Source organism: Notechis scutatus, chromosome 5 (assembly GCF_049901735.1).
Source record: "Notechis scutatus isolate UNSWTSFEM ecotype Mainland chromosome 5, rNotScu1.2, whole genome shotgun sequence".
In the NCBI taxonomy this organism is placed as follows: Eukaryota; Metazoa; Chordata; class Lepidosauria; order Squamata; family Elapidae; genus Notechis; species Notechis scutatus.
Genome location: NC_142013.1, coordinates 18,590,421 through 18,606,620, shown reverse-complemented (window position 1 = coordinate 18,606,620; position 16,200 = coordinate 18,590,421). Strand labels below are relative to the sequence as shown.

Below are 16,200 nucleotides of genomic sequence, written 5' to 3'. Positions count from 1 at the left end.
TAAATCTTTGTTAAATCATTGTTAGGACCTTAACGTACAAAGTTCAAATTTTATTTTTTAAAAAATTGAATAAACCACTTGATAACATTAACTTAAAGACCAGGCCACAGATAAGATTCAATAATTCACAATATGTGTGATTTTAAATTAAAAGCTATGCTTTCTAAAGAAAAGAGTATATAACAGAATTGATGAACTTACCCGCAGCCATTCAACCATGTTCTCTTCTATTTCACTGTCTGCTGATATATCCAATATAAGACGCCTTGTTAAATGAGCTTTGTGGTATCTCATAAAAACATCTTTGTTCTGTACATACTTGAGTACCAATAGCTGTTTTTAAAAAGCATGATACATATTTTCACGATTGCTATTAGTATTTACTCCTATTGCAGAACAGCAATACCAGAATATATTTTATCAGGAATAATATATCCCTGTATTAACCCCACCCTTCAAAAATCCTTACATGTATCACCATATTCAATCACCATTGAACAAAATATATCATCATTTATACAGACACGTCCATATTACTGCCTTTTGATCATATTTTAAATAGCTAAAATATGTTTGTAATCAAAAGGCAGTATACAATATCCACCACTTAAAATGTTTGAATATGAACAGTCCCAAAATGAAACACAATTGCTAGTTCCCAATAAGGATTGAAATCGCTAATCAGTGATAGGAAATGTTCTGAGGTGCAAATTACGTACGTTAATATACTGAAGCTCCACTAGTTTGATAGTATTAAACTCCTACTATCATCAAATAGTCACATTTAACTAAAAATCTATATATGATCAGATTTCAAAAAGATTTAAATATAACAAACTTTACTGTATCACATTTTCAAAGAGCATAGCTTTAAATAAAATATGTTGAGATAGTTTCTCTAAAAAGCAATTTTGAAAGATGGCCATTTGCTAAAACATCTCTCCAACCTATAGCATGCAGTTTCTTAAGATGAAATTTAATTTTAGATGTAGCAGGCTTCCTCTCTCCCTTTTCCTCTCTCTCCAGGGAGAAACAGAATGTCAACAATATCAGAAACAAGGAAATATTACTTTTTTAGACGTTTATTTTTGAAATAAACTTTGGCAACAACTAATAAATTGAAAGTTTCATTTAAATCCAGTGAAGATTACAAAAATAAAACCACAATCTTAAACTTACTTCTTATGGAAATATCACACACTCAGTAGAACCTTTGAGTGCTCAAGTACAGGACTGCATTATTACTGATTTATAATCATTAGCTGTATTATGGATGACACCTTGCCCTCATCAGCTACTATTTTAAGGATTAAACCAACATATCACTGCATTCTAATCATAACTGACCTCTCACTTCTATTAATTCAGATTGAAAGAAATAGAGCAATGTTCTGATAGTTTTGATAGCAGAAAGGCTATCAAAGATATTACCCAATCTTCACATTTATTTCTCTCAAATAAAAAACTAGGAATAAAAAAGAACATACCACTTCTTTAAGTTTTGCTTCAATTTCTTCAGAGGTTAATTTTTTGCTTAGTGGTGTTTTTCTTAATAACATATCACAATAATTTGCAAGTAACTCTGGGCATTTGGACTCTGGTTGTGTCTTCAATCCAACACTAAGGAAAAAAGGAAAAATAGTAGCCAAAAGTTATACCGAATCACTAACATTGGTTTCCTGCCATTATACCAACTCATTCATCTATGAACAAAAAAGGAGAAATGCCTTATGTAAAAACAATCAATATGTTTACATGTTTGCATTGTGTAAATTTATTTCTTTTATTTCAAAGTGACTATATTAATTTGTACATATAATTTAAAAATATAAAATAATACATATATGGGAAGCTACAGAAAAGCAGTTCAATATGCATGAGAAATGAAAATTTAAATACTGTAAGATCCTAAAGGAATTGTCAAGACATTTCCTATACTATTGCCGATTTAATGTGCTTCAAAATCATAACAATAGTTCTAAGTGAATAAGCAAACATGTCTAGAATCATTCATTTTTTAATATAATCCTATGGTTATCACCAACATTATCAGTAATGGGCTTTGGAAATGCATTAAACCAGAACAATGGATTTTGGCTGTTTTAGGAGTAGATATGTAGATATACATATCTGAGTATCTGAGATTTAGTACTATGTACATGCTTCTGTGCGCTTTTTTTTCCAAAGTTTGGAATTACCCAGGTTAAAAATAGGTATATTTAAGCATTACAGAAAACAAGGAAAATACTAAATATCCATTCAAAATATAAACAAAAATTAAATTCTGTTATTGTCAAGTATTCATTCAGATTACTTACCCCTTCTGTTTCAATGGTAATTCAAGTTTAAATATTGTAGCATCATTAACAACTGCTTTATATGCCTAAAATAAAAAACAAGGCATTCAATATAGGCATTCAATCTACTTTTTCATATCGAAGTATGTTCTTAAAAACAAAGCTATGTTCATTTTAAAAGTCACTCTTCTTAAGAACAAAATTCCTACATTACATTGGGAAAATAGCCAAAGCACAGAAAATGTCTTAAGATACTCGCTACTTTCAGGGTGAAGTTTGAAGGTTACTGTTGCTCATGAGGAAGGGGGGAAAGGACACAGAAGAAAGGAAGGGGACATAGATGTAAGTCTGCAAGATGCTACTATACCAAATTAGCCCAAAGGTTCAGATATTTTTCTGTATCTTGTTACCCTGCTGTAATCTGTTTATATTTCTAGATCTTCAAGGTGAATTGAAGTATACAGTGATACTATTATTTCTGTGATCCTTGACAAAAATGTCTCAGTGGGACTCCCTGAGAGTGTCTTATCCACGTACTAACAAGGTCTGGTTCTTCTTAACTTCCTAGCTGAGGGAAGGTTTGTCACGTCTTACCCCTGGAAGGCACCTTTACTTTTATTTAGTTTGTAATAAAGGATATTCCAAAATGATTTTTCTAAGTACTGTTGCCAGATTAGGAGGCATTACATTTCCTCTAGCCTATCAATATCTTTTAAAATGTTATTTCTGCGTTGTAAGATGTTATGTCATGCTAGAGACATTTGCTCACTTTTTTGTGAAATTTGAAGTATTTTCAATTCTACCCTGTGATTATTTGAAAACTCTCTAATTAATAATGATTTTCATGAAGATACTGATGAATCTTATTATTAAAGCAAGATTACAAGTATAGCAACGCAAATATATAAATAAAATCCTACTATCTCAATAGCTAAATCTCTACAGAAAGCCCAATTTCTGGTAATTTACTGGTATGATTTCATAAACACCCTGACTAATGCTTATTTAACATATTTCTAAGTCACTTTCTGTTTTAAAAAAACCAAATACATGTAAACATGTATTATCAAAAAAAATGAAACAAGAACCAGCTGATAACTTACTTTATCTCTGGCAGTAAGAAATCTTGGGTCATCTTGAAAAGCTTCTTTAACTAATTTGCTAAATCTATTAAACAGTGTAAGCAATTGTTCTACATATTTTTCAGAATCCTAAAATTGAAAAGCAAAACAAAGAATAAAATATCAAGCCTGTGAGAAAAAAAAATAGCAAGCAATCATAATCAACCGAAATCTCCCTCCCTCCCTCTTCCAACTGCATTTCTGGTATAGCAGTCATGAGCCCAGGAATATTACAATAAGGTACAAATGGTCTTCTTGTGGTCTAGTTTATATCTCAGAAAATCACACTTTGTGCAAGTTAGTCTCCAGAAAAGTTACCAGCTGCCAACCCAATACGACATTCTCCCACTTGTTTTCAACTTTCTTGTTTTCTTTAGCCATGATTCCACATGGCATCAGCATGAAACCCAAACATACCTAAAAGTCATAGGATGTTATAAGATACTGCGATAGTTTTTGTTGACTCTTTGACAGCCTGAGTGTTAAACAAAATTTATAGGGGTAAGGAAAAGGTTTTTACTTTAATTTCATTACATTAGCTGCACTAGCTGTGAAGATTTCTGTCTAAACAGCTCTGTCAGAATAAAGCAACTATGATGACAAATTAAAAATAAAAATGCTGCCTCAATACATAGAATAAATGGTCTTAGATTACTTCATCTGCTTTTTAACCTCTCTTTTTATCGATAGAAAAAAAATCATAAGAAGTTGCCACAAAAATATGCTTCTTAGAGAAAATCTTGATTCCACCTTTAACTATCTATTTCAGCTACCTAATGCCGTATTTAAGCAGCTAATTCAGATATAATTGTTTTATAAGAACAAACAGCAAAAAAAAAATCACAAGGTTGCTCCTCCTTTATGGATGGCTACACTGATGCTGGTTGAATCACTGGATGAAGCTGACAACTGGCTGGCTTCACAGTAGGAACATCATTCTAAGCAAAGAGCGCACTGTAAGGCATTATATCCAATCTTCACTTCAATGACTAGGTTCCAGTTGTTAGTTTGGCTAGTCCTGCAAGCAAGGATGCTTTCAAGTGATAGTTTTTAAAAAAAATCACAAATAGAACAAAATGTTTCAAAGCCAGGATTCTTGCTTGTTGCTCTCAGAACAAGCCAGAGAAATAAAATAGGCTGCTTTCCAATATGAGGTGAAAGCCAGAGTGTCAGATAATCTAGCTTCCAAACCATGGATGAAGTCCTTTGTGATTTTGCATTCTAATTTTTAAAGAAGTTGTAGTACTTTCCTATTTAATTTAGTTTAACATTCAATTTTTTTTTCATATTAATTTCAGCAATGTAAGATTCTATTTTGCCAAACATTCTTGGTATTCCTAGCGAACACTCTTAAGAGGAGATAAGGGATAAAAATAGAAAATGCTCACTTACAGTAGTTATAGTTTCAGCAGCTGCTACCATATCTGCTAATCCAGCATTAACAATATGCTCTTCTAAATCTTTTAACATAGGCTCTATTCCATTAGGAACTTTATCCATCAAAGAAAACATTAAATGTAATTCTGAAGACAAAACATATTGAAGAGTCACAAGTCAAATCCATAGTAATAGTTCTTCTGTCCATCTCTCTTTTCTTTATATACAGTATTACTCTTGTTTACTGTCAAATAAAAGCCATTCAAGGAGATTTGTAAAGGTGACAAAAATACTATATTCTGTTTCTCTTTAAAGAATGTTGATTTCATATTGTCCTAATTTTCTAATAAACTCGACAAACTACTGAAAAATTTTCTAGGAAGTCTGATTTGAAATTAAATAGCAAACTTGTTCCAAGTTTCTGGTTCCCGCAATTCCTGACTACCAAACTTAGAGCTTGGTTTGAAAATCATGTTCCTGTCCTTGAACCAATTTCCTCTCCCCCACCCCCCCAGCATAACACTTTCATTACTGCAATACATATAAAACAATACAAAACCACAATCCTTAGAAACTAGTCATTACATATACATTAAGAAATTTCCCAAGGACTATTTTTACTCTGTCTTTTGTAATATAGAAACAAAAGAATCTTCTGGCACTTTAATGATATCTGTATGTGCTACTCTATAAGGATTTATAAATTACAGCCCATTTCATCTGAATATAGACCTGAGGAAATAATACAAATACACTCACATGAACACAAATACTAAATGGAAGGCAAGAAATTATAAAAGAAATCAAAATGGTAAAGAGATAGTGATCATTAACAGTGGTTAGAGGTGATATAGAGATTCTTGTATTTCATGCTAAGAAAATTTGGTACTCAGCTAATTTCTGAGAAACGGACTGCTTAGCAGATATAACTCAGTTTTTCAGGAAAGAAGACCAAGGTTTCTTATTAAATACCATCTCTGTAGTAATCAATTCAACATAACCAAATGTATATCCATGTTTCAGGACTATATTCCAAGCAGACTCCTCAAAACCTTACACACTAATAAACTGTTATGGGATATTTTATTTGCTGAAGATACACTTAATTTTTGTAAAGAGAATTTAGACAGAGAAAGGGGGCTGAGGAGAAGAAAGAAAATTACTTTGCAGATTCAAAAATTGAATTCAAAAGATTTAACTTCTGGGTTTTTTTTCTGGTTAACAAAGAATTGTCCTGATTGGTAGTATCAATTTCACCTTGATTTATATTGAAAAGCTAAGCAGAATAAATTCTAGTTGATATTTGGGGAAGGAGACAATAAGCCCAGAACACAGTAGCTTTGCCACTACTTCTGTACCAAGAAAACTGTCCTTGAAGTCACCCAGGATTTCGTTCATATATTTTAATTTGAAGTCAGCATTGTTTCTCAAGGATAAATCAGCTTAATTAGTAAGGGAGTCAGTGACAGCAATCAGAAGCACAGTTCCTGGCCCATCTTTAAAAAGTCCTTCACAGGAAGATATCAAAGAGCTGGCTTTTTCAACAAATTTGTTGCAGATTGTTATTATGTATTGATACTAGGTAAATGTAAGACAAATCATGATTAAATCATTTGGATTAGGAAGCAGGCACAATGCTCATAATTTGGGGCTATGCAAAGCAATAGCAATAGGACTTATATTTCGCTTCACAGTCCTTTACAACCCTCTCGAAGCGATTTATAGAGTCAGCTTATTGCCCCAACAAGTTGGGTCCTCATTTTACCCACCTCGGAAGGATGGAAGGCTGAGTCAACCTTGAGCCTGGTGAGATTTGAACTGCCAAATTGCGGGCAGCCAGCAGTCAGTAGAAGTAGCCTGCAGTACTGCACTCTAACCACTGCGTCACCATGGAATTTTAAAGAGTGGATTAGACCTCTCCAAGCTGCTTCAAAGTCTGTCCTGGCAGCTTGTGCATTCACGTGCATGCACAGATGCTTTGCTGGTAGAGCTACACATGCAGACAGGACAAACAGCCTTCAAAGAAGGTACATGAGCCTTCCCAAAAACATGGCTGCTTTAATGCTTCAGGGACTGCTCTGCAAAGCATTAGTGCAACCACTTTGCAGAGTCCTGTTTATTATATCCAATTACCTTCACAGGAATGTTTAATGGCATACTATTCAAGACAAGCTTCAGAGACAGAACAAATTATGTGGGAAATGCTGCTTTATGCACCAACTTCCCATCGCCTTTCATAGGATTATGCAAGGAAGACTATTTTGGTCACCAAGCTGTCTTTATTGTTGCCACTTTCCATAAAATTTCATTCCCCTTAAGAGCTGAAAGAAATATATTTGCATAAGGTATAATATCTTACTATATTCAGCCCTGGATGAATGCCAAAGAACTGCTGTCAAGATAGGGAGCCAGAATTATTTTTAAGGTCAGATGCCAACCCAGCTTTCACTCTGGAAATTAGAAATGCAACTCTGAACTAATAGCAACTGTTTCAAGTAAGGAACAGCTTTCAATTTTCTTATTACATAGAATACACCGTGTAATCATAAAGTATATTTATGGACTGTAACAAAACATTTGGTTTCTCTAATTCACTTTTCCCAAATTTCATAATTGGTTCACTCTGTTTAAAAAAAACGGAAAATAATATGGAGGAAACAACATCAAGACAAGCCCTGGACAAAAAGATGCATAGCTTAATAGGATTCCTAGGGCTTAAAGACATACTTGTATATTTAAACAGCAAATTCTTTGTAATCCTGAAAGGCTGATTAAAATAACAAAGTTGGAAGAGGCCATTTAGCCACCAGATCTACCCTTGTGCTCGAGATAGGAAGCCAATATATTTGAATAAAGAGAGAAAATATATAATAGAGTAGTATAAAGGGTTTAGAAGGGAATTGTATTCCCATATATTACTAAAGTAACTTGTGTTCAAGAATAAGACTAGACAAAAAAATTACATTAAACAGATATATGTGATACAAGAGATGATTTGGACTAGGAACAAGTCAACTGAATCCTTATTTCACTAATAAGAGCAATGAATAACCAGACCCATCTATTTTACCTACAATTTTAAAGATCAACAGTTCTAACATCTTAGAAGAAGGGACGATTATAAGTAATGACAAAAATGAAAACAGCACTGCATTATAATTTAAAACATGTAACCAAAATGGTGTAGGGCAGAGAATAAGTTTTAACTACACTGTAATAGTTTCCTTCTGTCTTTAATAACAAAAGAATTGTAATCCATTTTTACTCCAACTATCTGCACGGATCAAGGGAGGACACACTTTTCTTTTTTACTTTCCATAGCTTCACTTACTTTCTGTTTCATTGCGTTTGATCATGCCTTGGCATTCAGCTAAAATTGTCTCTTTAAAGGAAGTCACCAAAGCATTCACACAGCACTCCATAAGCTGGGAGGGGAAAAAAAAAAGTTAACGTTCAAATGTACTCAGAATATTATTGTTTCAATACATTTGCATGGAATGGGAAAGTTCATGCAATACTACAAAACATTGAGTTTCGCCTTCTCCCCACCCAAGATGTATACAATATCTAAAGAGGAGAATGGCAAAGACCATGGAGAAGTATTAAAATACTATTAATAACATATCTGCTTAGGTAAATAAAACAGTGATTCTTAACCTTCCGACATCCGAAGGACAGTACGAAAGTCTTAGCTGGCAAGACAACACAAGTGGCATCAAAACTCTGGTGTCTAAGTCAGCAGGTCAAGCATGTGGAACAATATACTTTCTGATTTTCCAAGATTTGTAGTTTCCTAATATATTTAATATCCCGTATGTCCTAGAATGCACCATGCTGGGAGAGGATACCATGTACTGTTATTATACATTTATAAAGTATAAAAGTCTTTAGTATACCAGAGAACTCCTAAGTGCTCTCTGAACTTGGTTATTTTGCTTGCAGATGGTTCATTACCCTACTAAGTAACAATTATCAGTGCAAGCTGATTATTTTACTAGAAGTATATTAATCTTTATTATGATGGTCACATTTTTTCATATTTACAAATCAATCAATGCATAGCATTGTTTTCTTAAAAGAGCAATTTCAACAAAGAACCATAAACACAAATTTGCTCATGGTTATGAAACAGCAACTGTTATGTTTACACTTTTAGAAACAGAAGGGTCTGCTTGGTAAAAGGAATAATTATCTTGCGTCAACTTCTGCAACAGAGGACTATCTTTGACCTTATGGAATTTTTGTTTTTAATTGCACATGGTATCTGGTACTATGTTAATGCAATCAGATATTCCATAACTAGATTTTAAAAAAACCAAGGTTGAGTATTTTCAGACTTGTATAAGTAGTGATTTAATTTACGAAACCTTTTAACATATTAATGATATTATTAAAAGAGTACTTACTGCTTCTACAGAGTTACATTCACGCCTTGTTTCTAAATACCGTAGTGCTCTTTTTTCTTCTTCCTTTAATTTAGCATCTGCCTGTGCAGAAACAGAATATCATCACTTAAAATATTAATATGTAACCAACAGACTTCTTCAGAAGAACACCTTCACACTTACATATTTCATATAGTTCTGTACACCATTCTGCTGCAAATACGAAGGGGCTTGAGTTCTATAAAATCTCTCTGTTGAATCTAGGTATGCTTTTTCAAAATTATCCCGATAAATCTGGAGTTTATCATCAGGATTGGAACACAGATTAACTGCAACAAGAAATATCAAATTAAAGTAATTGCTTATCACTGTAAGAAATATACTTAATCTTGAAAACAGGAGTTGTATAAACTACAATAATTTGAATATAAAATCACTACTTGTCAGAATGGCTCTCAAGCAATTTGGGGAATAATAAAATCTATTTTAAAGAGGCTGATCTTGATGTTTTAAATTCAAAAGCATGCTGAAAGTTTTTGGACTGACTACATTACATTCATAGCCACCATCTTAAATTAATTCATATTCCCAGACCATGGGTTTTGATTTATTTTTACTTCCATTTTGTAGGTTTTTCCTATGCAAAAAGCAATAAAAATTTTCCACTGAGGTGTCCGATATAAACCCTTACTTACCAGATGAGAAAAGACAGAAGTTGAAGCTTGTGAAAAACCCTGCAGTTTCTTGGTCATTTAAACTTCACATGGAGACTTAAAGTTCTAATTTGGCATGGCAGTATTAAGAAAACAAATTGACTGAACTTTTTATTGCAATGACTTAAATCATTATACACACTCACTTACACACACACACGTTTGTATATATGTATTACTCCTTAACACTTCTAAAAAAAATTAAAGCTTACTAGTGTAAGCCTACTTGAAGAATGCAAGAATAATTTTCATATAAAATGTAATAATCTTACATAACAAGACATACCGTAAGATTCTCTAACACCAATGACAAGTTGAGAGTCAAATGCTTCTCCTAAACGTTCAGCATGGACCAACTTCATTGCACTGTCTTGAAGGCGAGTTTTTATGTTTGAAAATATGGACTCATTCCAGGTATCTAGCATGAGCTAAAAATACAATAATAATTAAACAGTAAACATGATGGACTGATTTCTAAAACACAAAACATAACTTTTATTTTATTTTTAGGTTTAAAGGATCTGGCAGATTTAAAATAAATTGTATTTCTCTCTGAACCAGAAGGAAAAGAGAAAAAAAATATTTTTTTAAAAAAGCATGCCATGGCTATGAGGTCTATGGTTCAATAATTCAAAGCTGAGTCTGCATTTATAAGCAGAGGGCACAATTAGTATACAGTTACCATGGAGATGAAGACTGATGGAAATTACTCATTTCTGAAAACAAAAAAAGCTGCGAGTTTGAAATTTGCCCTTGCCATAGATAAAATTCAATATCACTAAAAATAAGTTGCAGTATTTAGGGCAGCCAACAGCAGAAACCTCATGGTTGTTACATCTGGCTTAACTTTTCCCATCTCCTACTATTTACTTTTACTTTTTTTAAAAAAAATCTGCATGAAGAAAAACTCTGGATGAATCAAACCCTGCATATTCTTTACTCCCATCTCATTGGTTCCCCAAAAGACCTACTGATTAGAGGTACAGCATTTCATTCTTCTACTTCACCACGAAACAAGGCTACAATGAAACCTAGCACTTACCTTCCGTACAATACTGTCTTCTACATTGGATTTTTTATTGCTGCCTTGTTTACCCATGAGAGTAATTTCTAACTGACAAAATGGCTTGGGTAAGATATCACATTGTGTGAAGAATTTACGCCATTCTACAATATAGGCTTTCAGTAATGCAGTATCATCTTGGTGGCTCAGCACTCTCTGAAAGCAAGAGAAGGGCAAATACGAAAACATTTAGAAAGAATTTCCACTTCATGGAGAAGTAGACATTACACTCCCGCTCATTTCATTTTGGATATTGAGGTTTAACTTCATGTGAGCGGGTGTGAATGTATACATACACAAACATCAACACAATAACATATTTTTTCAGAAAATGGGCCTGAAATTAAGGAAACAACTGCTAAAGAAAAACATCAAGAATATGAAAGAGAGCTTAAGATGCCAGCTTCTTATACTTAAGCCTTAGAAGTTATCAAGCCACTGAAGTAATAACCTGAAATGTATTCAAAACTATGAATCATGTACTATATGGAATGATACTATGCATGCTTATTTGGAAGTATGTCCTCAGAATTTTTGATGCTTAGCTGTATTTACTCTCAGTGCATTTGAATAAAAAAAAAATTTTTTAACCAAACAAATGCAGGTATTTAATAATATGTTTTCATAGACTGCTTTCTAAATAGGTAACATAAATGAACTGAGAATGGGTATCAAAATGTGTAATGAGCTGCTCGATATAAATGAAGAAACATTATAAAAAGTGGTTCTGCAATATTTAACTTTTAAAATGAGATTTTATTGACATAGAAGCATTATCAAGAGTTCTTCAGAAAAATACAGGCATACAATTTCCATGTAAAAAATTGTATAGCACAATCAGAATGTTCAGTTCAGAGATTAGTCTTAATTGTATTTTGGAGGCCTAGACTAAAGCAAACATGTACAGGGTGATGACAGTATATGTTTGCTATTGATATATGGAATATATATGGAAACTAATTTAAGTATACAAGTATAGACTAGATTATCCATACTTAACTCCTGTTAATTTAATTGAGTCCAGATTAATCAAGACAAAACATTTATACTGATTTTACAGTGACTAATTTGGTTTGAATCCAAACTACAGTTTAGGTGTTACAGTACTGAGGTTTTTTTGTGCATGATACACAGTATCCTATCAGGAAGCATTTGAATGAGGTGTCGGAGTTCTTAACTCAAAGGTGGATGTAAAATTTAATAAAAATATCATATTATTAAAAATACTTGCCAATTATGTTTAACTTACTGCTTGTGCTTGTTTAATAAAATCAAGGATATCTTCTTTCAAGGCCTGATGTATTTTTGCTGGGCCTTTATCATCCCACAAACAAACGCCATGGACATCTCTACAAAACATGCAAATCCAAATCAAGTTAAAATAATTTCTCAATTTATTTGACGTGTTATATAATAAATTGTTTTTGTGTGGGCACCAAAAATGCACAGATCCCCCAAAAAACTAACTAAATGAAATGCCAACAATACTATGCTGATCATAACTAAAGTAGGGGAAAGAATAATACAATACTATCTTCTTGACATGTAATACACGTTTTATAAATGAATATGTAAATTCACTATTAATGCTTGAAAGAACAATTAATTAAAGAAGCAATCAGATTCTCACATTTTTCGTTTGCAGATAAAAACACAAGCAGCCTAAACCAAAGTTCTTATGACATTTGAAGCTAAAGATACAAAAGTTAATATCCTATATGTTAATACGTTGTCTTTTTTTCCTAGATTATGCCTTTTAGTATATGATGCCTCATCTTAATTGCTTTGGTTGTAAATGTAAGATCTTCAACAGCCCTTAACAGTCAGCACAGACGTACTTAAAACAAATTCCTGTGAGAAATCCATCAGTGTCTTCCTTTGAACCATTCTGATAAGACACTGCAGAACAAAAAATAGTTTTCTATTCCAAGAAAGAGACATTTTAGAAGTTACTTACGAAAATAGATCAAACCACTGTTGTTTAGTAACAGATTCCTGCCGTAAAAGCTTCAGAACAATTGGGCGCATAAAATCCCATTTGTCTTCAAACTGAAGTGATCCTTTATTCTTTAAAGAGAGAGAGAGAGAGAGAGAGAGAGAGAGGGAGAGAAAGAGGGAGAGAAAGAGGGAGAGAGAGAGAGAGATTTTAATTGAATGGAAGTGAGTGTTACACCTCAATTATATTCAGAAGCTTTTCTAGTGGGACGTGTTTCCAAAGAAGCATGTATAGTATTGAAACTAGAACAAGACTGAAGTTAGACAACCTGGCTTTAAATATTTTATAGCAGATTATCATGTGAAATCCCATGATTATACAAAATGCTGTTTGCATTTCTTTCAGACATACATACATACAGCGTATACATATATGAATGAAACACATGAATAAAAATAGCATGAAACACATGAACAATAAACAACTTCATATTTCAAATGTGCGACTGTTTAAAAATATCAGGTAAGAAAATTAGTTCCCATTTCTTCTGAGTGAATAGCTCATGATTCACCATGTAAAATTGGATTATCGGGGGGGAAGGGGGACATACTATTAAATCATAATGAAACACTGATAAAAGAAACAAATAGACTTAAAATATCATTGTAATTTCATGACTAGATAATAGTCTATACCACGAAGTACAGTACTAGGAATGTACCATTTTTATTTGACTCCAATATACATATCAGCAATGTTTTGCAATCAATGATTCTGGAACCATATAAACACAAAGGGACCTCATGTCACATTGCTCTCAATCTAGTCTATGCAGCTGAAAAACTGCTATCTCCATATTAAAATATACGATGAAAAGGAAAATACATTTTATATAGCTGACAGTAATAATGTTTATGTGATACTCTGAGCTGCTCAAAGACAGAAATGATTAATTGCTGCAAGATCTTCCTATTCTATTGAAATTTTAGATTAAAAAATAGTACATAATTATATAAAAATAATCAGTGATATCAAATATTATTACCATTTTATTACAGAACTGCCTCTGAAAAATATGGAACCTGCTATTTATTTCCAACCTTTGTTCCTATCATATTTTTCTTGACTTATTTTTCTTTGTGCATTGTTTTAAAAAACCCTTGTTTAAGAAAAAAGAGAAATTCATAATTTAAGCAGACAAAAATAAGATGTTGAGATATAATAATGACAAGTTGCACTTATTATATTTATGAGTTTGCTTCTACATATATGATCCTTCTTGATCTTTTACCTGATTCTGTCCCATAAATACTCCTTCAAAAGCAACATATGCTGCAACCCACCAAGAATGCTGCCTCTCTACAACCTATTAGCATCATGGTAACTCCTTCAATGTGACAGAGAAGGTCCACCAGGAACACTCAAATTAAGCACTGCACAGTGTCTGGATTATTCTTTTCTTAATGCTGTTGAGAGTAACTATTTAGAAGAACAAATCCCTTGCTATTTCATCAGCATTTTTGACTGGGGTTATAACGATAGACTGTTTTATTGCCTAACCCCTTTTACTTTTGCAGATATTTACACAAAGCCATTATAAACTATTAAGTAAATTACAGTTAAGCAACCCATGGCTTAGGTTCTTTGTGCAAATGCAGGTAAACACTACTGTACCTATGTAACAAATTTCCACCAATTTGTTCCATTGTACACTAACAAAAAGAAAGCCCACAACAAGATTTCTAACTTAGCAAGCAAGGTTTCCACTTATTCTTTTTATGAAGTACTTTTATAGACCATGCCTTTCTTTTCTCGCTTGATTTCACCATTTTCCTAATACCTGATTCTGAATAGAAGCTCATTGCTCAATTTGAAATCTTTTTCAAGAATAGAGACATTAGCAAATAAGATACGACTGCTAATTAAATATCAATAGTTGAGCATAGGCATAAACTGTCACAAAGCTTCAGAAGAAATGCTACCATATTTTGAGTGCTGCTGGCAGATAATATAAACACTAAGACTACTAGTTAACTAAATTAATATAATGGAAGCTTATATTATACATTATTATTTCTAAATGTTGTGCTATTTCTCTTATATAGCCATATTATATCATCGTTATCCTCAAGAACTTTAGTGATACACCTGGATTTTTAGCTCTCAAGAAAAAGTTTACTACACTACAGTGAAAATGCACATATTTCTAGAAATGGATTATTCTATGAGCCTAGAGTAGGAGTGTCAAACTGGATTTCTTGGAGGGCCGGATCAGCATTGTGGTTGTCCTCCGCGAGCCGGCTGGTGGGGAGAGAGATGGGATGGATGCCCTCCTGCAGCACCCTGCTGGCCAAAACAGGGCACGGAAGGGCTGGCAGAGTGCTGCAAGAGGCCATCCAGGCTGAAAACTGGGCACATGGGCCACCCGTGCCCCGTTTTCGCTAGCAGAGGCACCGTACTTTGCAATTTCCAGCCCAGCCCCACGGGCTTGAGTTTGACACCCCTGGCCCAGAGCATGAATGGACATGAAAAATAATTCCAAAGATCACTGAATATAGCTACAATGTGCACTACAAATCTGGTCTTTCCACAGTGTGAACAGTTCAACATTTCACACTAACAATATGGCTTAATGTAGTTTTACTGAATAATCACAATTGGTTAAGTTTGTAATACGTGCTTAAATTATAAACCAAAGTCTAGTAACCAAAATAACTGAGTTCACATAAGATATTAAACAGGTTTCCTAATGCCTAAGCACACTGGGCAAACTTGGCAATTGAAAGTTGTTTCACTAGTGTAGCTCTACTGCAAGAAGATAAGAAGTGCTGCAATCAAGGAATTCATATCAGCCCAATTTAGAAATGTGTTTCTGCTCGCTTTCTTCTCCCTTTTAAATCTTGGAAGTTAGGAATCTTGAATGGTAGGAGTACAACAGCTGTTTAGTTTGCAGGACCAACTGGCTGCACAAATAAAGCAAAGAAACAAAGAGCTGTGTAGATAATACAGCTACAAAGAAACTGGGACAAGTGATATTCCAGTAGTACCATCTGTATGAAGCTGCACAAAAGATAAAAAAAGATATCACAGGATGTGCCTGTTGATCCATTAAGGTTTTTATTCTCAAAAAAATATTTATAAAAATGCAGCCAATGAATGTTAGCCATACACACACACACACACACACACACACACACTCTGCTTCCTTCACTAGAAAGAAGGGTACAAAAAACAATTGGTGAAGAAAATATGAAGGAGAAGGAAATGAAGGAAGGAAGACATGACAGTAGCTGGGATTAGAGCTCTAT

At 33.4% G+C, this 16,200-nt stretch overlaps 1 protein-coding gene across 1 annotated transcript in view; it reads right to left on the bottom strand.

The window, feature by feature from the left end:
- CUL5 (cullin 5) overlaps positions 1–16,200 on the bottom strand; it is a 31,225-nt gene that overhangs the window by 10,771 nt on the left and 4,254 nt on the right. Inside the window, exons 2-13 of the mRNA XM_026685353.2 lie at positions 12,914–13,023; positions 12,206–12,305; positions 10,936–11,112; positions 10,180–10,321; positions 9,364–9,509; positions 9,202–9,282; positions 8,127–8,220; positions 4,811–4,941; positions 3,401–3,508; positions 2,319–2,383; positions 1,488–1,620; positions 202–333 (exon numbers count right to left, since the gene is read on the bottom strand). Of these exons, the coding sequence (XP_026541138.1) occupies positions 202–333; positions 1,488–1,620; positions 2,319–2,383; positions 3,401–3,508; positions 4,811–4,941; positions 8,127–8,220; positions 9,202–9,282; positions 9,364–9,509; positions 10,180–10,321; positions 10,936–11,112; positions 12,206–12,305; positions 12,914–13,023 (1,419 nt within the window). The remainder of the gene's footprint in view (positions 1–201; positions 334–1,487; positions 1,621–2,318; positions 2,384–3,400; positions 3,509–4,810; positions 4,942–8,126; positions 8,221–9,201; positions 9,283–9,363; positions 9,510–10,179; positions 10,322–10,935; positions 11,113–12,205; positions 12,306–12,913; positions 13,024–16,200) is intronic.